The 25,914-nt window shown below is 43.5% G+C and overlaps 1 protein-coding gene across 4 annotated transcripts in view; it reads right to left on the bottom strand.

Moving 5' to 3' along the window:
* The window catches only part of PHACTR1 (phosphatase and actin regulator 1), a 373,767-nt gene that overhangs the window by 177,314 nt on the left and 170,539 nt on the right, over positions 1 to 25,914 (bottom strand). Inside the window, exon 1 of one of the 4 annotated variants that reach the window (XM_056854197.1) lies at positions 5,044 to 5,308. The exons of the other annotated variants lie outside the window; for them this stretch is intronic. Within the exon in view, the coding sequence (XP_056710175.1) occupies positions 5,044 to 5,299 (256 nt within the window). The 5' untranslated portion in view covers positions 5,300 to 5,308. Of the gene's footprint in view, positions 1 to 5,043; positions 5,309 to 25,914 lie in introns of those variants that run through there. 4 annotated transcript variants of the gene reach the window in all.

Genomic DNA, 25,914 nt, shown 5'->3' with positions numbered 1-25,914 from the left:
AGATGGTTTTTAGACCTGCTGTGGAAAAAAGACAGGACCATGGATTCAAGCAGTCTTTTTTTTGTGCTGCAGAACTAATAGGGGAACATCTGCAAATGTTGGAATTGTATAGTGGGTGGGTGGGTTACAGTCTCCCTCTTCCCATGTCCAATCCACCCCCACTTCTGGTGCAGGTGCTGCAAAGTTTTATATACTCACTCCCTCTACAAAAAAAAACCTAGGTTGGGAGATCCATTAATAAATCTCCCCTGTCACATCTGTTTGGGTCCTGGCTGAATATTACCACTCTAGACAGCAGGAGGGTACCTAGGCTTACTTTTTAATGAAAAAAATCCCACCCACATAGAAATCTAGCATATCAGGGAGGAATGGTTGCTAGCCTTCAGCTGGGGCCTGGAGATCTCCCAGAATTACAACTGTGCTCCAGATTACAGAGATCAGTTCCCTTGGGGAAAATGGCCCTTGGAAGGTGTAATGCCCAGATATAAGGGCTGGTATAAAATACTATGTACTCATATGCACCCACATGGAAGCTTTGGGGAAGTTGGCATCTGGGAGCCATGAACCAACAAATCATGCTCTCTGTGCTTGGTATGGCCTTTCACCAGTAAAGCTCTAAATTACCTTCATCCTTAGGAATGTGTTTTCTACTTCCAAGATCACAAGACCTAAAACTTGCTTAGAGACGGCTTCGGGCAATATCTATGGCTATGCTAATTAGAGTGAAGTAGACACTTAATGTGCATTGGTGCTTTTGTGTATCAATCTGCTTGTCAGCAGCCATGGGCCTGCCCCATGCAAATGCATAAATGATCCTAAGCTTCCTTTGTTTCGGGGGTGAGTAACTCTGCATCTTATTTGTGGGTTATTTCACCCCCAGGTCTGTGTTTAGCTAAATAAAGAACTGTTGCTCTTTTTAACCTCCTCCTAGTTGTCTTTATTGGACTCTATAAGACAACCAGGGCACTTCAAAGGAAGACTGTATGGCATTATACCCTGCTGAGGTTCCTCCCTTCCCCAAACCCTGAACTCCCCAGGCTTCACCCCTTGCCCAAATCTCCAGGAATTTCCCAACCCAGAGTTGGCATCTCCACAAGGAGAAGGCCTGATTAGAAATCTACCTTCTCCTTGACATGTAGTGGCGAGAAGGTTTTATGTGGAAAACCATGTGAGCCCCACCTGTAGTCTGAAATGGTACACTCTATACCCCGCTTTACCACCTCAGTAAATACTAGCCAAGAATTTTGCATTGCATTACTGGCATGGGTTGGGGAATGAAATATTTTGAATGCCAAGAGGTTTTCCTTCTCTGATGCATCTTTATTAAACCAAGTTGGATGGTTTTTAAATATTACTGACCTTTGTTTGGCCAATATCTCTGTACCTTCATAAAAGCTGCAGAAGAATGGGAAACGAGGGTGTTTCAGCTCATCTTGTAAAGCAGTTGCACTGCCCAATTCCATCTGGAATTCCATTTATTTTTAAAGAACTTGAAGCTCTCATAGGACCAGGTGAGAAAACTGATGGGCTGGAATGTTTGCTCAAACACAGCTCTGTGCTTGGAGCTTTCTAAAGAAGTACTTCTCCACAGAGTGTTGGCGAAACACCTGGTGTGCTGGTTAACTGCTTGGTATTCAAGTCTCTTGAGTTTTGCAATTTTGATGTTTTCTTCTACCTTGGACCCATCTGGTGTATTTGTGTAAACAGAAAATGTGTTGCTAAATCTACTCTTAGATTCATCAGTATATCTTTAAAGAAATTCATGCTCTAGCACAAGGATGAGGGACTGTGAGACAGAATTCTGAGCCTTAAAAGGGATAGAGATTTCTGCAGATACTTTTACGTACATAGCTATAAGTACTCCAGAAACCATCTGAATCTGTGAGCATAGCCTTGCTCCTGCAAAGTACCAGCTCCCCTGTCATTGATCTTTCCTGCCACACAATCAAATTCTTCTCTGGGTCCATCCCTGTTGCAATAAAGCATGTTACAAAAGCCCCTGTTCTTAAATAATAATAATAAAAAAAATCAACACATCCTGCTGTCTGCCTACCATATGACTTCTAGGGCTGTGCAACAAAATAATCATTGCTTGGGATCAGTTCTTCGTTCATTTAAAAAGTTGATTTAAAAAACGTAGGAATTAAGATACTAGGCAATCAGTTGGTTTCAGTGAGAAACACAACACTGCCTTTAACTGGGATGAGCTCCACTGGGATTGCACTAGAATTGCACAGGGAGGGGCTGTGGCTCAGTGGTGGAGCATCTGCTTGGCATGCAGAAGGTCCCAGGTTCAATCCCTGGCACCTCCAGCTGAAAGGATCCTGTGGTAAGCGATGTGAAAAACCTCTGCCTGAGACCTTGGAGAGCCGCTGCCAATTTGAGCAGACAATGTTGACCTTGATGGACCAAGGGTCTGATTCAGCATAGGGCAGCTTCTTGTGTTCCTGTGCACTCCTCACCCAAGAGATCTCCCTTTCCAAATTTCAGGCAGAGAGGAGAAAGTATCCCCAACTATTGACAGTTAGAATTCCCACTTGGACAGCAAGTGCAGAGAGGTAACCATTGGTGTATAAGTAATCTTTCCCCCCCTCTTTTTCTGGGATCTTCAAATGGGGTAGGGGGAGTTTTTTAAAATACAAAAAGGAGGCAAACCCTGCTCTCTCCTTCACCTCACCTCACCTCTCTGTGATCCATTTCCTTTAGTATTTGCTCCCACCCCCCACCCCAGCTCACTTCCAATATCAGAACCTTGCTGGGAGGAAATATGATTCATACACTGAGGTATTGTGTGTGGAGGGGGGATACATTAAGGTGGGGAGAATCAAGGTTAGCTCCCCTTGCCTACACAATGTGCTTTTGATTTACACATAAATAAGCAGATTAATTTATATCACATTACCCCCTTTCCGCAGTGCTTGTAAATACAATTAAAATTACCAAGAGATTCAGATCCTGAATCAACGATGCTCTCTGAAGTGGTCCCTGGTTACCCTGGGGCATAACGAACTGGAAAAGTTTGGACAGAGCTAGTATAGTGTAGGTGTTAGCACATCAGACTATAATCTAGGAGATCTAGGTTCAAATCCCCACTGTCCACAATGTTTGCTGGGGGACCTTTGACCCATCCCTCTTTCTTTCTTAGTCCAACCTACCTCACAGGGTTGCTGTAAGGATAAAACCAAGACGGGAACCACGTCTGCCACTCTGAGTTCCTTGGAGGAACAGCAGGATAAAAATGTACTAGAAAGCTGTGCTAACATGCTTCTGCATTTCTAAGGTTAAGAATTCTCTCCTCTGACATGAGGCATGACTCTAAGTCTACATCCCTTTGCCGGTTAAAAACTTTACTGACTGACATTAACTGATAGGATTGCTGCATATCTGGCAAACCTTTCTGCAATGCCTTTGGAGCTGGAGTTTATGTTGTAAGATTTACATGTGTTCATATATTATAATGAGCATTTTCCTCAACGCTAGCATTCAGAAATTTGAGTCTAGAGATGTCGCTACACAGAGCGGATGCAATGCTTTAAAAGTTGAATTAAATTAAAGCTGGCAGAATATATTTTTAATGTGTGCTTTTGGGGATGCATGAATCATGCTAAGGCTGAAAGTCAGCGGCTGCACCTGCTGTGCAAATCTCTAGGTTCAGTTTTCAGTGGTCTTTGGCTGTCACCAGTAATAAGCAGGAGGGTTGGGGGGGATCTGTACCCCAGACATGGGCTGCTATTCCTGGCTACTGTGGTACAACTAGAATGGAAGTTTTTGATTATTGTTTATCAGAAAGCCATCCTGTTGCCCTAGTTCACAACAATGTAGTCCACTTTCACCTGCAGTACAATAGAACAAAGTGCAATTCTACTAGCAAGTCTTCATTTATTAAATTTGTGAAAGGCATTTATTTAAAAAATAGCTATTTCTTAACAATGGCCTTGGATGAAAAGCAGCTGCCAGATGCTAAACAAGACTTCATACTTCTGAGCAGAATAAATGAATTGCCTTTGTAACCATTCAGAATCCATCCCGAGTGTCAAAAATGGTGAAATCAAACGGCTGCAACTGCAGACAGCAACCAGCTCTGAGGTTTGTTATGTTTTCCTCCTCAGATTTGCAGTCAAAAACCCTTTTCACTGACCTTCAGGAAATGAGCTCTCACACATCCATTTGAACCGATCCTAACTCAATAACCTTTAGATTTGGAGTCAAACGTGGCATATCGTGGCAAAACAAACTAAGGTAGAATTGAGGGGGGGTGAGGGAGAGAATATCGCTGGCAACGTCTCGGAAGGCATTTCTCCTTGGCTGGCTTTATGCCTCTTGTCGCTTTCAGCCTCTTTTGAGTTGCTGACTCTGGCAAAAAAATCGCTCTCCTTGCTCATTCAAAACATTTCCTTTGCGGTTGCAGACGCACCGAAGGGATCTGCTTACCTGTCCAAACCCCCCTGAGATTCTGCTGGGTCTTCTCTCTTTTGGACCGCTACATTCAGTGCCAACCAGAGTGGGGACAAGGCTGTTGACAATGGTCTGACCAAAGGCACCCCTCGCCCCCCCCCCCGTACATCCCAATCAGATAGCAGCCCAGAACTCTGCACGCATCCCAGGAAGGAGATGGATTCCACGCAAAACAGCCTCTCTCACCAGGACCAAAAATTAAGTCAGGCAAACTCTTACTGCAGCTCCTTGACAGAGGAAGGGGGGAAAGTTGATGTACCATAGAGGAAAGACTCGTCTCCTCCAGCCATTGTGATGATGATGATGAAAGCGAGCAAGACACAAAACAGTCCCTATAGCAGCTACAGAGGAGAGGTCTCATTAACCGCCGATGCTGGGATGCTGTCCGCCAGCCGTAAAACACTGCTTCCCCCTTCCCCCAAGAGCTGCCAAACCCATTTCATCCCCTGCCCCCTCTTTCTCTCCTCCCGCAGTCCCTGAAGTAGCGAGCAAAGCATCCAGTAGCCGGGAGCAAGGCACACATGTTCACACAACAAGCCCCACAAGCAAACACTCCCTCTCCCCCGCTCTTTCTCGTACAGAACTCACCGTCGGGGGCTTCCTCGCCGCGACTGCAGTTGCTGCAGATGTGCTTGATCTCCTTGCCTAAGTGACAGTGTATCACAAAAGACACGTTGTTGTTGTTGTTCGCCAGGGGCTCCTTCAGTGGCTTCATCCTCACCAGATAGAAAGCCCTTTTTTTCAGCTTCTCCTCACTCTTGTCTGGAGCCGAGCCACCCCTGCAGCCCGAGGAGGATGAGAAAGGAAGCATCCCGGGCTGCTTGGTCCGGGTGGGATCCGCCATCCGCTCACTCTCTCCTTAGCGTCTATCTGCCTCACACACTCACACCCCCCTCTACTCACTCTCTCTCACACACAGAGATTAAAAAGGGAGGGAGGAAGCAATGGGGAGCGACAGGGAGAAAGGCAGAGCGAGAGCAAGAAGGGAGGCTCCGAGCCTGAGCCCTGGGTGACCTCTGTGACCCAGCTGCCTAAACCAAGCCAAAGGACTGGCGCCGCAAGATGCGCTGGGCTGCGATATGAGGACCCTGGCTGGCCAGACCTGTTTCGCCTCGCCTCACCTTGCAAGCACAGACACCCGCTCCCTCATCAGCAAAGCAGAGGGGGCCATTCTTCCCAACTCCCTTCTTCCCTACAGCATTGTCAACCTCAGCATGCAAATGGCAGCGTTGTGCTTTTCTCGTCCCACAAACATTGGTCTCCATCTCACATACTTAACACAACAACTTGGCCAGCAAATCTGGGCAATACTTGAACCGTGCTTTGTTACAGTTACCATTCCGCACACACAAAAAGGGAAACTCGTCAAGCACCTAAACAAAAGAGGCTGACTCCACTTCCACCACGTTAAAAGAAGCCCTGTTTTGAACTGAGCAATGCGCCAAAGGCAGTATGGGGTAGTGATCAGAGTATCCGACTGGGATCTGGGAGACCCAGGTTCAAATCCACACTCCGTCATGGAAGTTTGCTGAGTGACCCTGGGCCCGCCACCCTCTCTCAGCTTACCTCACCGGGCTCTTGCTGTGAGGACAAAATGGGGGAGATAACAGTTTTGTATGTCGTTGCGTTGAGTCCCTACTGGGGACAAAAGTGGGGTATAAATATTTAAAAATAATAATAAATAATAAACACTGAATCTGCCCACTGACTTATTGCTAGGGAGAGGCAAAGGGCTTTTTAATACCTTCTCACCGTGTCGACAGAAGCAGTGGCAGAATTCTCCCCTGTGCACCTCAGCTGTTGCTCTGACTCAGCTGTTGTTCACACATAGAAAAGGAGGTTAAAGTGGTACATCCTAAGAGAAGGCTCTGCCAAAACATCTGTTGCTATTCATACAGGGAAGGAGGGGGAGTCGAAGAGAATTTTGACTGCGTCATGACAGGCTTAGGAGAAAACATCTGTGGAATATCACAAGAAGAGATGATGCCAAAGTTTGGACTGAAATTGGGGGAAAGGGACGTTACATTAGAAGCCGAGCCTAAGTTCCACTGAAGTTCAGAGATGGCGCACCCTAAGCTCAGCTTCGGCTTCATCACACTTTGTCCTGGCAGCCACTGCTTTTCCTTCCCCCCCCCAAAAAAAATCCTGCCTGGATTCATCTTTGGCATCTGTAATGACAAAAAGACAGCACCTCAAGTGCTGAGGGCCCTGAGGTGCTTCCATTTCAACAGTCTGGATGCCTTCTGCCACATAACCATTGAGGGATGGGAAAGGGGTGGTGAGACAAGGCCTTGCCTGGGTTGTAATGTCCCCCCCCCCAAAGGTGTAACCAGAAGGTATGAATTTTGGAATGGGTTTAAGGGGAAAACGAGACACCTTCTGATTTTTTTGGGAAAACAATTTGATTTAGCAAAGGCTGTGTTGAATTGAGACAAGAGGATTCGGTTTATTAGTAATAATAATAGAGGTCTTTAAGATGGGGAGCTTATTCTGTGGGCTAGGTGGAAGCCCCTGGGCCTGCTGTAAGACAAACAAGGCTCTCTATGCTCCGTGTGTGGAATGGAGCCAGTTTCCCAGTCGCCTGTAAAACCTCTTTTCCACCTCCTCTTGGATTCTATGTTGGCGTCTCTCGCTTAAAATACAGAGAGGATATATCTGTCCTCTGCTTGACAAAGACACCATTGAGACAGGCTAGCAGGGACTGGTGACATCAGGGAAAACTTGTCCAAAATGGAATCCTCCTTCCCTTGCAGAACTGCTGCTTGAGGGTCACTGAGAAGAAAAGCAGACTCTGAGGCTATTCAGTCTGCTAATCTCAGGGTGAATGCTCTCCCTTTGTTTCCCCCACTCCTCTTTGAAAAGTACATTTGACCTGAAGATCTGCATTATCACCGCTGAATATTTATAGGCAAGGCAGGGATTTTATCCCCCCTCAGAGGCTGTAATATCCAAACACAGCCTTTAACTGAAATCAAATCTTTGCTAGCCAGCTGGTCCATCGAACATATCGTCTCCCTCAGTAACCGAGAGCTATCACACACTGCCTAGTAGTTGGAGGGGCTTTCTTGGCTGTGCTTAAGGAATGAGACTGGAGTGTGGAGCACAGACAGCTTGCAGGAGCCTTGGACCTTGAGTGAACTGGAGAAAGTAACACAGTGAGGGGTGGAGTGGGGGGAGATGAGAAAATCATGGCTGTTAATGGAATTATGCAACTGCCAGGGCTCATCAAGGCTTCTTCTGTCCACCCTGTGCTGAGGCAAGAGTCAAGTTCCCTTCCCCCAATAGAAATAACCCATGCCATAGAACACTGGTTCCCAACCAGGGGTCCATGGACCCCCAGGGGTCCGCAAGAACTAAATTAAGGTCTGCGAAACAAAGTTATAAACCCATAATAAATTAATATTTTCAATTAAAAGTTCTCTATTATAAAAAAACATATTCAAATATTATTCTAAGTTTAATGTTTAACTAACAGTTATGATTAAAGTTTATTTTCAAATTCTCTGAATTTTTATTTTGGACCTTGGGGTCCCTGCACCAAACAAAAAAGTCCTAGTGGTCCCTGGTCAAAAAAAGGTTGGGAACCACTGAAGAACGCTGTATATGATCAACCCAGTTTAAGCCCATTTTAGTGCCTTTAGTGGCAGAAAGATGGTACAGGATATTCTAAAGTACCAAGTTACAAAAGTAGAGAGGAGCAGGAACCAGGATAAAACCACCAAAAACCTGCCTGTCTTCTTTATAGACATTTTATTTATTACTACATTTTTAGCCTGCCCTTCCCCCAAAGATCTCAAGGTGACATATGTCCTTTCCAACTTTAACCACAATACAACCCTGTGGAGTAGGCAATGCAGGAAGACACCAGAAAATATTCTAGGCAGACATGGCTCCTTACATTATATTCTTCTGCATTCTCTGCAGGATTAACAGATGGCACCAGCTGTTCTCTACAGTTTAAACCAGCCAGCAAAACCAGTTAAATATTAAGAAGATTTTTTTAAAAAGCATATTGCACAGACGACTGAATAAGTCCTATTGTTTTGACCAAACACCAAACAGATGAGACAAAATATTGCACTAAAGGATACGAAAGCGAAGTTTTACTGAACTTTTCCTTTACTATCCAGTGCCTGTGAACAAAAATGCTGAGTCACTGCAGATGACTCAAGGCTGATTCAGGTGGAGTTTTTTCCCAGGGTTTTCCTTACCCAAATTAACATTTCTGCCATCCTTGCTTGGATATGTGTCACCCAATCTTTTTGAATTGTTAATAAAAAAATCAAGATTTTAGGGCAAACTAAGTTTTGACAGTAGTCAAGAACTGAGGGAAGGAAAGGGGTTGTGTAAATCCATTCTTTAGGGACTTGGGTGCAAATACTGTAATGCAATCTTATTTCCAAGGTGTTCCCCCCTTCTTGGTAAGCCACTTTGAATCTCTAATAGGAGAAATCAGGGTTGAAACCTAGTGAATAAGTAAATAAAAGTTTTTTTATTATACCTTTTCCTAGTTAAGGTTGTTCATAACAAAAAGAAAACCAGCAAAATATCAAAATTCCATAAAATAAATACAAATATAACAGCAGGTGGAGAATGCAAAATTCAGGAAAGGGAGAAACGTGAGAGAAAGTGGTCCTTAAGGTATGTTGGTCCCAGGCCATATACAGATTAAAGATCAATACTAGCATCTTGAATTGAATTCAGAAGTAAATAGGAAGAGAGTGTAGATAGAACAAGACTGGAGTGATATGGTCCCTACGATCTACTCCAGTCAACACTCTGGCTGCAGCACTTGCATCAATTGTAGATACAGGACAGTCTTCAAGAGCAGCCCCATGTAGAGTGCATTACAGTGATCTAATTTACCAGAGGCAATGATAAAATTTACCAAAAGAGTCCCAGCATAGTTTACTGAGAGATCTTTGGATAGTCTTAAAAAACAAGAAATGGAAGGGACTTTGTGTATATCCAGATGCGTGACTGATCTCAAAGAGAGATCATCTTTGCCTATCCTGGCATTAAAATCTCCAGCCAGGAAAGTCTCAGCTAATGGGTTAGAAGCCTCTAGTTCTATAATATAGTTTGATAGGTCATCTCACTGGGTTTGGGAGGTTGTTCGGCTCTTATAAGGAGGGAGGTAAACATTAATAAAAAGTAAGGTGATGCCAAATAGCTTGATGAGAAACCCTTGTGCAAAGGGAGGACAAGCTGGGAGGGCCACAAATGATGAGCAAAGGGAAGTTGAAATCATAGGCCTCCACTGAGACAACCCCGGGAACCAGTTGAATAGTGAGTGAAATATAGCCTTTTAAGTGTAATTCAGTGATCTAATTTAGATGGTAGGAGGGCATACATCACAGTGACAAGACCTTTCCTGCCTATGAAGGGCTGCAGCTGGCTCACCAGCCAAAGTTGGTGAAAGGTGCCCCCGGCCATTATTGCCACCACCTGCTTATGCAACAGAAGGCCTGGGTCCAGGAGCACTCACAAGCTACAAGCCTGCTATTTTAGGGGGAGTGCAATCCCATCCCAAACAGGAGACCTTCCATTTCCTTTGCCAGACCTTCCCCCCACCCCCACCAGCAGCAACTCCTTTTTGTCAGGATTCATTTTCAGTTTGTTAGCCCTCACCCATTCCAAAACTGCCTCCAGCAACCTGTTCAGTTTCCACAATGAGACTGGCAATCCTACTTATATGCCAAAGGATGTCGTGCGGTAGGGCTTGGGAATGGGCTGAGAGCCCCCATGGCTAATGGCTTCCAGCTTCCTCCTCACACCACCCAGACATAACATAAAAACAAGCCAGGTGATCTGTTAAGCTCCGTGGGCCTCCAGAGTGACCTGGGCACCTAAAATGTTGTCCTCCTATTCCCTTCCCCTTGGTAGCTGAGATGGTAGCTGAGATCAGTTCCTACTTCAGAAGCACATACTGCACCCAATATGTACCCTGAAGGCACTAGGGGTTGGATCCAGCAGAAATTTCTGCTGACTTTGGGGTGTATGTGTGATTCTTGCCAATCTTCATTCCTTCGGCAATCTTCATTCCTTCATTCCTCCCCCCTCAATACTGTTCCTGAGGGTCACTCGGCAACAGCATTTTTGGGTGAGGAATTTTAGGCTACGATGTGTGTGAGGGGAGGCAGGGAGATTCTGTTCCACTGAAAGAAATCCCTACTGTCAGCATAGATTTTCTGTGGGATCCAACCCTATGTAAATAATAAATAATAACTCTGCAAAAGGAAATGTCAGGTAGACCAGGTAACATGCTGGTCTTGCTTGAATGCTATCCAGTCTGAACCATAATGGGATTATATCTCTTACAGGAAGGGAAGAAACATGGCAACCATAAGCCCAATAAACAGGTTGTGTGGAGAACCTGCAAATCACTTTATTTATTTAAAAGGATTTCTCTCACCTCTGAACCTAAAACAGTTTTTGATGTGGCCTATAATATTAATTTTGAGAGCCACCATGGTATGTGGTTAAGGTATTAGACTAGGATCTGGGAAAACCAGGTTCGAATCCCCACTTATGCCATGGAAACTTTCTGGGTGTCCTTGGGCCAGTCACACACACTCAGCCCTGACCAAGGCAAGTATTTGAATGGGAGACCCCCAAGGACTACCAGGGGCGTGATGCAGAGGAAGGCAATGGCAAAACACCTCAGAACATCTCTTGTCTTGAAAACCCAATGGGGTTGCGATAAGTCAGCTGTGACTTGATGAACATTTACAAAGCAACAGTCCACAGGAAATTTTAAAAAAAAACATACAGAGGGAGCTAAAATATCATAAGGCGTTTAAAAAACAAAAAACAAAGGAGGACAGAATGAAAGAGAATGCCAGCCATCGTACAAGTGTCAAATTGGGGCAATGTGGGGCAGAGGGGCTGCTGCAGATATAGATTTCAGCAATTGTTGGAAAGGTGAGTAGAAGCGTTCACAGCATCCGCCAACATTGTGCTTGACTTAGCACCAATTGTCAATCTTGTGTTCATATAGCGCTGAAATCTCGCTCATATTAACAGGAACCAGAAAAAGACCAATCAGTTTCTGTTCCATGAATAGAATGCTGTTTCTATATGTAACCTTCTGGATGGCTACAAAGGCAAAGCACTGAAATGAAGCAAGACATTTTTGACAATATAATTAATGCCTTCTCCGGATCTGATTCCTCATCTCATCAAATGTTAAGTTCCTCTGTACAATATGGAAATCTTCTGGTGTGGGGGCGAAATGGAGAGGGGCTGTGGCTCAGTTGCAGAGCTCCTGCTTGGTTTATCAGAGGAGTGTACCGAATATATTAGGTGCTGTGGAGCAGTCAGGATGGTGCTGCTGCAGTCGTTTTGTTTGTGGGCTTCCTAGAGGCACCGGGTTGGCCACTGTGTGAACAGACTGCTGGACTTGATGGGCCTTGGTCTGATCCAGCAGGGCCTTTCTTATGTTCTTCTGGCATGCAGAAGGTCTCAGGTTCAATCTCTAGCGGCTCTAGTAAAATGGATCAGGTCATAGGTGATGTGAAAAAACTCTGCTTGAGTCTCTGAGAGCTATTGCCAATCAGACAAGGCAATACTGACCTTGATAATCCAACCATCTGACTCAGTATAAGGCAACTTCATAAATTGTATGACAGATGGGGGAATGAGGCCTTGGGACACCCCAGTTCCTTTCTAGGAAGTTTAGACTCCTGGGAAGGATATTGGCCTAAGCTATCTTCTGAACGTCTTCCATTAAACTTGACAGAGCAGATAGGATACAAAAGAGTGCATATAACCCACTATTTCATGGAGCCTTTCCACAAAGGGTGTGATGATCAGAAAATCCTTCCTTTCACCCTGGACCTTAACATTGTTGCTAAGATAAGAGAAAGCTTATCCAGCTTGGGAACTCTTTCCATTGCTCTTCATTTTGTTTTGTACCCTGTGGACCTAATTAAGGCTGTGCTGAAGAATCTCTACTTTTTATTTTCAGCCCCTCAGATAGCGATTTTTGGAGATGTACTGGGTGTAGAATCATTTCATGCATACCCCATTTTAATTGTGTGAATATTCACATTTCCCCCCAACCCTGTGCAGTGCCTGTTGGTCACTGCTCTTTTCCCTCTTGATGTGCAACATTCTTCTTTCTAGATTGGAGACATGGGTAGTTCCAGCTGACTAGGGATCAAATTGTGAACATAATGATGTCACAATGTTACATATCCAAGATGACAACATATCCATGTTGACAACATGGGGGATAAATTAAATCAACTGAGAGAACATACAAGCAATGCAAACACTACTTTGGTCAGGAAGGAATTTTCTTCCAAGTAGAATTGCCTTGGAACGATGAGGGGTACTGCCCCCCTGGATATTCCCATGCAACACACTGCATGCTGACCATATGGTTAACTTTAGTACACCATTCCATGATTCATACTGGTGATTCTTTGAGCATGGACAGCCTTGCTAGCTTCACATGTGCTGCACTATGGCTCGTATAAAATGTTTTAGGAGAATATCAACTTGTTAACTCAGGGATACTTGAAAGACTCCTAAATCAGCAGGTTTCTACCCCTCTTCAGCCAAGTGCCCTTCCTCGTTATCTCACTCAATGGCCATTTTTGTCCCCAGGGCAGAAAACAGCCAAAAACCCAGGAAGAATGACAACACCAACAAAATGTTAATTAGACATACCCCTAAAAGCAAACACAAATTGGGGAAGTTATTTGCTAGGGAGCAGGCACAAGCAAACCAGGTTGGCTCTTGGTAAATAGAGGAGACTGTGCTGTTACATTCTGCATATGATGGCATGGGACCTTCCTCCTGCATTTCCGCTAAAGTGTAGATGTAGTAAAACATTACTGAAAAAGTAAAAATAAAGTGCGAGCTCAGTTAGGTCAATGGACCCTTGGATGGTGCCAACAGTGAGCTCCTACTGAAAACCATCTTCAGGGCAGATGAACAGGATAATTTTGGGCAAAACGTGAGGGCTTTCTGGATCGAATGTGCTGGAAGAATATACATGTTCAGTCCTTGAAATATAATCCTATATCGCTCTTCACAGGGAGCTTACCAACTTAGTGTATCAGAATAGCTTGGTCTCCATAGTGCATCTGATACACGCGGACACCATTTTTTGGAAATTGGGCAGTGTGTGGATTTTCCATGCATGTACAGCTTCCATATATACAAACCAGAACCCTAATTTTCACATATGTGGTAGCTGTACGTACATGGAAAATCCATGTATTGACCAATTCACACAAAACAGCAATCATGTAGCTTGGGTGCATCAAGGGGACTGTGTGCTCCCAATATGCACGACAGGTGAGTTCCTAGTTTGTGGGGACGTAATGGCTGAAGAGAGGTTATGCATGTGTGGCTGAAGCAAGAAAAGACAGCTTCCTCTGTTTCTTATTTTTTCATTGTCATATTACAAGACCACATACAGCTGCTTGAACTTTCACCAAGGACTGGTACAAAGGACAAGCCACATAAAAGAAGAGTATGTGTTTGTTCTGCTGCATGTCATTATTTTAACACCATATTCAGAGTTCAGTTTCATTAACACTCAGAACAACATGTGTGCCATGAGTGGCATTTCCCAATAAATGGAAAATAATCTCTCTCTAAAAATGCATAGCAATCACAAAGCAAAGCTGGAGTAAACTAATACTTTAAGAAATAATAATAAAAATGATTCTGTGTGAATTCTATGGCATAGTTAATTAAAAACAACAACAACTTCTATTCAACCTCCCTACCACCATTGAAAAGCTTTATAAAGGAATATAGGATAGTATAGACATTTTAAAGTGGATATAAATTAACTTTGTTCTATGCCCAAATTGGATTCAATGCACTAGAACGTCAGTCAATTCAATGACCCAGTTAATTTATTCATTAATCATATAATAAGTATGGATTTTATTTTTTTCTGATTAAAAAAAATTAAGTTTAATATTATACAACAAACAAGTACTTGAAGGGTTGTCATACAGAGGAGGGTGCTGAGTTGTTTTCTGGTGCCCCAGAAGGTCGGACCAAAACCAACAGGTTGAAATTAAATCAAAAGAGTTTCCGTCTAGACATTAGGAAGAATTTTCTAACAGTTAGAGTGGTTCCTCAGTGGATTAGGCTTCCTCGGGAGGTGGTAAGCTCTCCTTCTCTGGAGGTTTTTAAGAAGAGGTTAGATGGCCATCTGTCAGCAATGCTGATTCTGATTCTATGACCTTAAGCAGATGATGAGAGGGAGGACATCTTGGACATCTTCTGGGCCCTGGGGGTGTGGGGGGGAGGTACCGTATTTTTCTGTGTATAAGATGCCTCCCTGTATAAGATGCCCCCTATTTTTTTGAACCCAAATTAAGAAATCAATATTTTAAACATCAAACAGAACAACTTTGATATTTTTTTAAATATTCAAAGCACCGGTATATTTAGTACAGAACAACTTTACCAGTATATTTAGTACCATATTTACCGTAGGTAATATTTTTAAGATACCGGTACATACTAAGAAATTATACATTACTCTCAGTTCCAGACATAACCTCTACTGCATCACTGCTGTTATTATTTATATATTAGTATTGTATAAATATAACTTTTCTCATATACTGTACCTACCAGCCAGCGTGAGAGCCAGCATAGTGTAGTGGTTAAGAGCGGTGGTTTGGAGCAGTGGAGTCTGATCTGGAGAACTGGGTTTGATTCCCCACTCCTCCACATGAAGCCAGCTGGGTGACCTTGGGCTAGTCACAGCTCTCTCAGCCCCACCTACCTCACAGGGTGTCTGTTGTGGGGAGAGGGAGGGAAGGTGATTGTAAGCCGGTTTGAGTCTCCCTTAAGTGGTAGAGAAAGTTGGCATATAAAAACCAACTCTTCTTCTTCTACCTTTTTTCATTTAGAGTGCCAGGGAGAGCTCCTGCTCTGCCTAACCTGGCTTGCCACAGCGGTCAGCATGTAATGGTTGGCGGAAGTGCGCGCACTGGTTGGCGGAAGAGCTAAGTGAAATGATTGGCGGTTCGGGCAGCTTCTTTATGGCAGCTGCGGGAAGGTAGGTAGTGTTTCTTTAACCCCTGTGCATTCACCATCCATGTATAAGACGACCCCCAATTTTTGACTAATTTTTTTTAGCAAAAAACATCGACTTATACACGGAAAAATACGGTAGTTGTGAATTTCCTGCATTGTTCAGGGGGCTGGACTAGATGACCCTGGTTGTCCCTTCTTATGATTCTATGAACTAGCAAAAACAAAGTAAACAAAAAATGAAAAAAAGGAATGTTAGGCTTACACCTTAGAAATTGTTGTTTCATGTGATCAAGCCAAACAATGTGTAACGCTCTGAATCTATACATTAGATTAATTACATCTTCTTTTAGTACTTTTGAATCCCTTTTCCCAACTTTAAAATAATAACTCATTGTCTAGTTATTTGTTTAACATTTTGATGTCTTTGCAATGAAGTTAACTTTAATAATTTAAACATGTCTAAACTTAACCATTCTATTAACCATTCTTAACCATTCCAAATCTTTGCAAAAGTCAATGTTGCCGCAGTCAAAAGATGTAAGCTCTAGTTGGAGCTATCCCCTGTAAAATAGTTATTTAGCAATGGAACAATTGGCGAAAGTAGCCTGATTAAGATAATTCTTCTAAAGTTGATTTTTCTAAGTAGTTCTAAGCACTATATGGGCCAAGAAAAATAATAATCAGGGATCCAATATGCCATCTACACTTGGACATTGTTCTATTTAATTAGCTGCCCACTTTATGGTCATTAATGAGCCAGTTGCTATAGTTCTAAACGAAAGAGTTTAACATTTTAAAATTTCAGATTTGATTTAAAGTAAGTTGAAAACACTGATGCCCGTAAACTAGCACTTAATCAGATTTGTGAAGTGCTTAGAAATTCTTGACTAGCATATGAACAATGTAATAAAGGCAACACTCTGCCTCCTCCACCCCAGAGTTGAATTACACCAAGACTGTCTCTCACAGAAGAAGGTATATAACTGTCAATTTATTTATTTGTTTGTTTTAGCACCCTGCCCTTTCGTGGCAAGGCCAAGCTTAGGGCAGTAACAACATATAAATACAAAAAATATAATTTTTGATATACTAATAAACCATAAAAATTAATTTAAACAACATGACATATTTTATACAAATAAATGCAAACTTAAAATTATACCACATTTTCATCTCTAAATGCTCTCCTCACATGTCTCTGTGGGCCATGTGAAAGACACTGAAATGCAAATCAAATACCCTGAAATAAACCCTATCAAAAGCATTAACTATGCTTCAGTGAGACTCTTGCTACACTTCAATATTCCAGGCCAATGAAGCTCATTCTAAGCAAAACATCTGGAGCACTGCTAAGTATTTTTTTCCTTGCAAATTTTGGGCTGAGAATTTCAGTTCATTGCTTTAAAGCTGCCTTTCAATACAAAGGATGAGCACATTTTACAAACAGCGTCTTCAGCAGTTCTCCCTTCACTGGCTTCCTTTCTGCTGTCTCCTTTTAACCTTTCCTTCCCACTGTTTTCCTCTGAGTGATTTACAAGTAGAGGCTACATCTACAAGCTCTGATATCCTTTCCTGTCCCCAAATATTGTTTCCAAATGCTCTCACCAGCTTTGGGCTAAACAATACAGACTTGCCCTGCTGATCTTAAACTATGCACATCTGGGACTAACCAGATTGCCCTGGCCTCATTTGCACCAGCTTCCCAACAGACCTTGCAAAGGCTGGCCAATTGTTTTTGCCTCACAGCCAGCTCTAAGGTTGCCATAGGCCCACTGGAGGAGTAGGGTTGCCAACCTCCAGGTGGTAGCTGGAGATCTCCCGCTATTACAACTGATCTCCACGTGACAGAGATCAGTTCACCTGGAGAAAATGGCCTTTGGTAATTGGACTCTATGGCATCGAAGTCCCTCCCCTCCCAAACTCTGCCCTCCTCAGACTCCGCCCCCCAAACCTCCTGCCGGTGGCAAAGAGGTACCTGGCAACCCTAGCTGGCAACCCTAGGGAGGAGAGAGATCTCCTGCCGCACCAGCAGTTTTTGCCTGCCAGCAGTGGAGTGGCGAGTGGAAGGAAATTTGTTTTTTTTTAATGTTGTGACAGTGTGATGTCACTTCCAGATGTGACGACACTTCCACTGGTTACTGTCTCCTTCCCCCCCATGTCCCCAGCCCCTGGTCTTCTGCTGGTTGTCAAGCTGGGCCTGGTAAACCTAACCAGCTTCCTGAGCATGCCTGTTTCTTCTTGCACCGCACCTTCCTAAACTTGTGAGTTGTGTCTTGGTGGCTGTTTGCCTGCCCAAAATATTACCGCAATTTTGGCTGGTATGGGTGTACATTTCAAAGAGGAATGTAAACGCACAGGCTGTTTTGAAATCTAACTAATCATATTTCTAAAAACCTCAATTACCAGAAAAGTCACGTACCATCATAGCCTGAAAGAACAGAAAACTGTCAGGCAGCTTATTTTAAGGTTATCCTGATGCTGACTGAAAAGCAGCTACTATCTTCCAACAGGAAACAAAACTGGAAATGAGGATTAGTATAATAGGTTTCAATTTGTAATGCTGCTCTATAGCTCCCATTCTGAAGTTAATCAGGCCTGACCCTGGCTAGGACCTGGACAGGGATTGTCTTGGAAACCTATAAATGCAGTTCTATGCTGATCACATCATGACCGCTGAACTCTTTCCAGAAAGATGGGATACAAGTGCAATAAATACATTTCTGTATGAGCCTTTTGTCTTTGAAATGTCGCTGTCCATCCACATGGGGTCCCATGCGTATGGAACTGGCTTCCAGCAGTGGCATGCTACAGGGGGGCTGCTGACAGAAAAGGCAGTCGGGTTAAAGGGACCTGAATAGACTATGCTACGCAGACCCACATATTTTTTTTTCAGTCTTATCTTACAATTTTCACAGGCCTTCTATGTATGGCTGTTTCCTTGTGGGTCGCCCCGCTGACTACTTTGGGGCTTTGCTTTGATTATGCTTGCATTTTCCAGCCGCCAGAGGTTTCCTTGCTCTCCCCATGTGTTTCCGCGCATTTCCCCCATGTTTTCTGGATGCTGGTTAAACAAAAATCCAGAAAATGTGGGGGAAATGCACAGAAATGAGCGGGAAGAGTGAGGCGACCTCTGACCGTCGGAAAATGCAAGTATAATCAACGCAAAGCTCCGAAGTAGTCGGCGGGGTGACTGCGAGGAAACAGCTGTGCATAAATGGCAACAGATATTTGTCTTTGGCCAGTGGCTGTGACCCATAACTGATTAACACCACCTCCTAAGAATGGCTATACTAATGGAACCAGTGTAATTTTGAAGAGGATAGGCTTTGAGTAAAGAAATGCTGTAATATTTGCATGGCATAATAGGAATTTGTACCGGGGCATCAGGCTTAATCCAACATTTCATTATCATTTTACTTCATTTATACTCTGCCTTTCTCCCCAGTGGAGACCCAAAGCCGCTTACATAGTTTTCCTCTCCTCCATTTTATCCTCACAACAAGCCTGCGATGTAGTTAGGTTAGGCTGAAAGTGTTTGACTGGCCCAAGGTCACCTAACAAGCTCCCATGGCAGGGTGGGGACTCAACCCTGGGTCTTCCAGATCCTAGTCTGACACAGCAACCACTGGATCTCTTCATTTACCTCCTCCACTAGTGGGGGGGGGGGAGAGGGGCAACAGAGATGACGGCGTTTTCCAGTGCTAAAGTCAGAGTAGTCTGAATTTCTGGTTCATGGGATTTACAATTGCATCCTTTAACAGCAGCTGCAATTAGTCTCCTGCTGCTCCCCAGTGATTTGGCAGTTACAAAGTACACCGTAGTTGTCAGCTCAGCAGAGGCCATGGTCCCCACTTGGGCGTTTAAGCAAGCAGGGACACCCACACAATGCACACCGCAATTACAGATGGAAGACAAATGCATCTCGGAGAGAGATGCAAAAGTAACACATTATAAATAACCCTGTACAAAGTCAAAGAAATGTATTGTCATGTGTGGGCTAATAATATTTTGTCACTTGTGGACCGAGTTTCATAGTTTCTCCTTCCCTTCCCTGCATGCATCAGGATGTCTAACCTCTGGGGTTGGGTCAGACTGAATGTTACCTTTTATAAAACGTGTAATTGATGCAGAGATGTGTTTCTAATGGAGGCCAGCGGGTTGTGATTAGCTCCCTCTTTCACTCTGCCTTCCTTTCTCTCTTTCCCCTCTTTTAAGCCAATGTCATTCAAAATAAGGAAATAGTGAATTTAAGGTCTAACAACGAAACACTACCAAGTGCAGGAGTGGCACAAGCTGTATGCATCCCAGTGTCCTCTGCACAAGCCTCTCCGAAATGAATGAAGGTAGAGCAGCAACAGTATTATTTGCAAGACCGGATCCGGTATTTTCAGGATAAATATTCTGAATTCCTCTGTCTTAAGTACATCTCATTACAGAATATCAGAACTCTAACCAGGCTTCTAGCCTCCCCTTTTTTTTCTGGGGAGGAGATCTAAGGTTACCCTAGAAAAACCATCCTAAATATTTATTTTTTTTTAAAATGGGGCTTTATTGTTGTATTATCTTGTTAGACGGTGTCACGGCCCGCCATCCCTACCTTGCCTTTGGGAAGGGCTGTCGTGGTGACTCTCCGCTCGGAATTTACCTCCGGCTGGCTCTCTGCTGATCTGCTCGTTGCCTGAGAGGCCTCTGAGGCGGGTACTGGCGAGGAGGTGATTCGGGGGTGCGCTGCTGAGAGTGGGGTAAGGCTTTTGGAAGGAAACTAAAAAGCTTTGCAGCAAGAAAGCCTCACTACAAATCTGGCCACAAACAGTCTCAAACCATTGATACTAAAGACATGACATCAGCAATCTGCTTTCTATTGGCTTTAAAACTGGGTCAGTGTTTGATTTAAAGCTGGGTCGCTGATGACTTCTGCCAACATCTTGCATTTATCTCTCAAATACTCTTTGTCTGTTTGCCAAGAACACTGACATCGTATAGACAGCCAGTGTGGTGTAGTGGTTGGGTGACGGATTGAGATCAGAGAGACTCAAGTCCTCACTGAGCTACAAAATTGACCACGGGTCAGTTGTTCTATCTAGCCAGCATGTTGTAGTGGTTAAGAGCTGTGGTTTGGAGCAGCGGACTCTAATCTGGAGAACTGGGTTGGTTTCCCCACTCCTACACATGAAGCCAGCTGTGTGACCTTGGGCTAGTCACCCAAGTACCAGCACTCCATATTGCAGACTTACACAATGCCTAGGCTTTAAATGGGCAGTCTTGAAATGGACAAAACCTGCTCTTTCCCAGTGACATAGGGAAATTCATATAGCTGTTTGCCTTTAAATCTAGCTCCCATCTACAGTGGACTCTTGACTCTGCTGCATGTGGTGAAAAGGTGGACAGGGCACACCTTCCTCCTTTACAAGGATAGCTGGTTTCAGTGTCGCTTTGGAAAGACATATAAAGGAACACACCACATAAAGTCTAACGGATGTATTGGGATGCGAGCTGTCATTGTCCAGAGACCTTCTCAACAAACACAGGAAGTGCTATCCTGCAGAAGTGTATTAGTTTTTATAGTGCCACTATAAAGCGTTGTTTTTACTACAACAGACAGTGGGCTTTTCCACATTCTTATCTTCCTTGCTTGTAAGTTCCTATTTCTTCAGTGTGTGTGTGTGTGTTCAGTTCCGCACATTTGCTCCCTCTAGTAGTTGATTCAATATCACACAGGTTTATATCCGGCATAAAAACAAGCAGTTTAAATCTGCAGGGAGATATACTGGACTTAAACCTGTATGACATCAAACCAATCACTAGAGAGAGCAAAACATATGTGGAACTTACCCCTCCCCAAGAAACAGGAATTTAGAAGTGAGGAAAATGAGACTGCGGAAAAGCCTTTTGTCAAATGAATACAGTTATTCCCTTTCCTTCCAATCCTAGGCAGAAGGTAGCAGGTATGTCAAACTCACATTTCCCATGCAAGAGTCATTCGGATAGCTGATTAAGGCAGTTGTTCTGGCTGGTGAGACACAGGTCAATGCTCTTCTTATCCAAATATATGTTGACACGTTTGTGATGGCTTTGGTGCAATCCAGGTCTTGTTTTATGATGCGCACTTTTGATGCACAGCTTATGATGGACTTCTGATGCACAGTTTTTAAGTGAAGAGTGCATAACACATCATGGCTACGTTTTGGCAAAAGTGATGCCTATAGGAGTGGCGGTGGGGAACCTGCACTCAATATGGTGGGGAACCTGCACTCAAGAAGTCAATATGTTAAAATGGTTGCCTGAATTTGACCTGAAATCTCTGGGCATCTGGAAGTAGGATGAAGATGGTTATAAAATGGTGAGTAAGATGTTCTGTAGTAGCTATAGCGGACACCCATTAATTAGAGGCCATGCTGTGCTAATTAAAACTTTTTGAAAAATCTTTTAATTTTGGAGAACTTGCAAGTGGTAAGTTAATAAAGGGAAATAATTTTGTATTTGGATGGTCTGTGCATATCGATTTAATTATACAAACTCAGTACTAGAGAGTGGTTTTGGTTGTAGCTTGAATTGACCTTGTAATTTTAACTTTCATTTTATATACTTAGCTGGGAACTTCTTAACCTGCTTGTATTATATAGCTAGCCCTTTATATAGTGGAATTGATTATTTAATGATTATTTATAATCATATAAATCATCTGCTAATAGTCCCTAATTTCACTTGTCGTGTATAATATTGATCCTGCCACAGAAGCTGTGCTCATCTCAGGGAAGTCTTCATTGGTGCCAACCTACAAACAGGTAAAATTGGAACCTGCCCATTCACACACATTCTCTGCGGTGGCTCCCACATTACGGAACAGCCCCCCCCAAAAAAAATTCTACTGTTTTGTAAAATGTGCAAAACAGAAATGTTCAGAAGAGCATTCTTATAAAGGAATCAGAACTATGGTATAATAGATCAGTTTAGGAAGTTGCTTCTCTAGGGATGGTATTGTAGTACATATTTTATACATATCACTGCCGCAAATATATGTCAATAGTAGCCTACATTGCCTACATTGACTGTTTTGTTGCCTTAGACAGTTTTTTTTAATTATTTGCTTGCATTGGTTGCCAATTTTTCAGTCCCAGCTTATTGCATTATTTGTTTGTTAGGGACCTGTGCTGTTTCATTGAATTTGTTTTTCATATTTTGTAATCCACCTTGAGTCAAAGTGAGAAATGTGGGCTATAAATGAAGAAGAAGAAGAAGAAGAAGATGATGATAATAACAACAACCCTGACCTGGATAGCCCAGGCAAGCCTGATTTAGTCAGATCTCAGAAGTAAGCATGGTCACCCTTGGCAAGTATTTGAATGGGAGACCTTCAAGGAATACCAGGGTCATGATGTGGAGGCAGGCAATGGCAAACCACCTCTAAAGGTCTCTTGTTTGAAAACACCACCAGGGGTCACCATAAGACAGATGTGACTTGACGGCAGAAGAAGAAGAAGAAGAAGAAGAATAAGAAGAATTTACAGTTAATTCAAACAATGACACTTGCTGAAACATGTCGGACAATTCAGTTGTATTTTCCCCTGTCACCTTTTCACCTCTCTTTAAGTGCTTTTTGTTAAAGCAGGCATCTTTCATCTACACAAAACATTCTTTTATGAAGTATGGCTTTAGGAAAGTCATGATTTTCCTTACCCACCAGCATGCTCAGCTCATATCGTCATGGCTAGTTTTATTTATGTATCTATTAAAATATTTCTAGCCCATCTTTTCCGCCTCAAAAACCTTACAACACACAAATAATCAAACCACCATACCTCCACAACCTAATAAAGCCCAATAAAATGCATTTAATGACTGGCTGCAAGATGGTTATTCAAGATCAGTTAAGTACCGTATTAACACTTATTCTTTCTGCCCAGAGAATCACAGAATCATAGAGTTGGAAGGAACTACCTCCACCCCACACCCCGAAGATGGGGGGGGGGGAACCCTCCAGGATCCCTGGCCAATCTGATCTGGAGGAAAATTGCTTTCTGGCTCCAAAGTGGCAATCGGCACTACCCTGGGCATGCAAGAAAGGGCCACGAGATCTAATCACTGATGCAAACCTTCCTGCCCTCCCTCTCATGATCTGGCTAAGGTCATAGAATCAGCATTGCTGACAGATGGCCAACTAGGCTCTGGTTAAAAAGCTCCAGGGATGGAGAGCCCACCACCTCCCGAGGAAGCCTGTTCCACTGATGAACCGTTCTGTCAGAAAGTTCTTCCTAATGTTTAGCCGGAAACTCTTTTGATTTAATTTCAACCCATTGGTTCTGGTCCGACCTTCTGGGGTGAAAAAACAACAACTGAACACCATCCTCTATATGACAGTGCTTCAAATACTTGAAGATGCTTATCGTATCACCTCTCAGTCATCTCCTCTCCAGGCTAAACATACCCAGTGCTCCTTCAACCTTTCCTCATAGGACTTGGACTCCAGACCCCTCACTATCTTTGTTGCCCTCCTCTGGACGCGTTCCAGATTGTCTACATCCTTCTTAAATTGTAGTGTCTAAAATTGAACACAGTGCTCTAGGTGAGGTCTAACCAGGACAGAGTAAAGCAATACCATCACTTTACGTGATCTGGACACTATACTTCTGTTGATAAAGCCCAAGATCACATTTGCCTTTTTAGCTACTGCACCACACTGCTGACTCATGTTCAGTGTTTGGTCTACTAAGACCCCAAGATCCTTTTCACACACACTACTGCTCAGACAAGACTCCCCCATCCTATAATTATGCATTTGATTTTTTCTACCTAAATGCAGAATTTTACATTTATCTCTGTTGAAATGCATTTTATTTATTTTAGAAAGGAGAGAAGAAAATATCACATCTATAGATTGTGAAACTAAAACGCTCCCTAAAAACTTAGCTGCTTATGTGAGCATTTAAACCTATAGAAACAAACATTACTGGAAAGACATGGATCCTCTCCTCTCCACATTTGTTATTGTTGATCAGTGCCATCTGGATTTGGTTACCAGTGTGATGGTAGGACTGGTTTTTTACTTTGGCCGGCAACAGCTTGATTCTCAAGTGCAAGTTGTCTGGATCTCATTCATAGATGCAGGATGCCCACTGCCATAAATTACAATGGCATCTCAGAAGTTGACATATTTCCTTCGGAATAGTACTAAAGCAAGACACTCCAGCCTTTACTGTTGTGACAGCAGGCAAAATACAAGCGAACCCATTGATATGCCAAAATCAAAGAGTGCCTCTGATGGCGCGGCACGTCCTTTGAGAGAACAGAGCATCACGGAGCCCAGAAGTGCTGCTTCACACGGGCTTGTACAAACATTTTCTGTAGTTGTAGTCTGTGTAGGTTTATACAAAGGGAACAAATCCACTGTGTGCCTGCGGGGCATCAGCTCTGAACACTTTGAGGCAGTCTGCTACAGTTTCATGTTGAAACGACGCATGGTTGTGATGGGAAAACCTGGAGATGCCGCACTTGTTCGAGACTGATACACATTATGAAAGCAAACAGGGTGTCAAATAGAATGACACTCCAAACTGTGAACGGATGGGGGCAACCTCACCCGCACTCAGTGAGTTGCTGTTGCCCCTGGCCCTGGCCAGCATCTGATTCATCATCACCATCACAATCCTGACCCGGTACCCTCCATTTTATCCTCACAATGTCTCTGTTGCGGGAAGTCGAGAAATTCTCAATTATGGGTGAAATGGTAGGGCAGCCTTCATGAAACCCACAAGCCCGATCCCCCTGACTCCCTTTAATTTTCGCCCTTCTCCTGGTCTTCACAAGCCACACCCCAAGCTCTGCTCTGTTGCTACACTGTGTTGCACATTAAACAAAAAGTAAGGAAGCATTCACCTGCTTCAATAAGCCTATTTACTTGCTTCGTTTACTTATCATTGCTTCGTTTATACCCTACTTTTCTCCCCAATGGGGACCCAAAGCAGCTTATACCATTTTCCTCTCCTCCATTTTACCCTCACAACAACCCTGTGAGGTGGATTAGGCTGTGTGTGTGTGACTGACCCAAGGTCACTCAGAAAGCTTCCATGGCAGAATGAAGATTCAAACCTGGGTCTCCAAGATCTAACCATTATACCACTCTTTCCTCTCCTCCTCCTCCTCCTCCTCCTCCTCATTATGATAGTGAAATAGGGTTGCCAACCTCCAGGTGGTACCTGGAGATCTCCTGGGTTTACAATTGATCTCTAGGCAACAGAGATCAATTCACCTGGGGAAAATTGGTGCTTTGGTAGGTGGACCCAGTTGAAGTCTCTCCGCTCCCCAAACCCCACTGTATTCAAGCTTCGCTCCTCAAATCTCCAGGTATTTCCCAACCTGGAAGTTGCAACCCTATAAGTGAGAGGTGGGGGTGCACAAAGAGAAATATCCCCCTAATTCTGGGCTTACCAGTCAGAAAGTCTG

This window comes from Euleptes europaea, chromosome 8, assembly GCF_029931775.1.
Source record: "Euleptes europaea isolate rEulEur1 chromosome 8, rEulEur1.hap1, whole genome shotgun sequence".
In the NCBI taxonomy this organism is placed as follows: Eukaryota; Metazoa; Chordata; class Lepidosauria; order Squamata; family Sphaerodactylidae; genus Euleptes; species Euleptes europaea.
The sequence above is the reverse complement of the archived record's forward strand: the minus strand, read 5'-3'. Positions and strand labels throughout refer to the sequence as shown.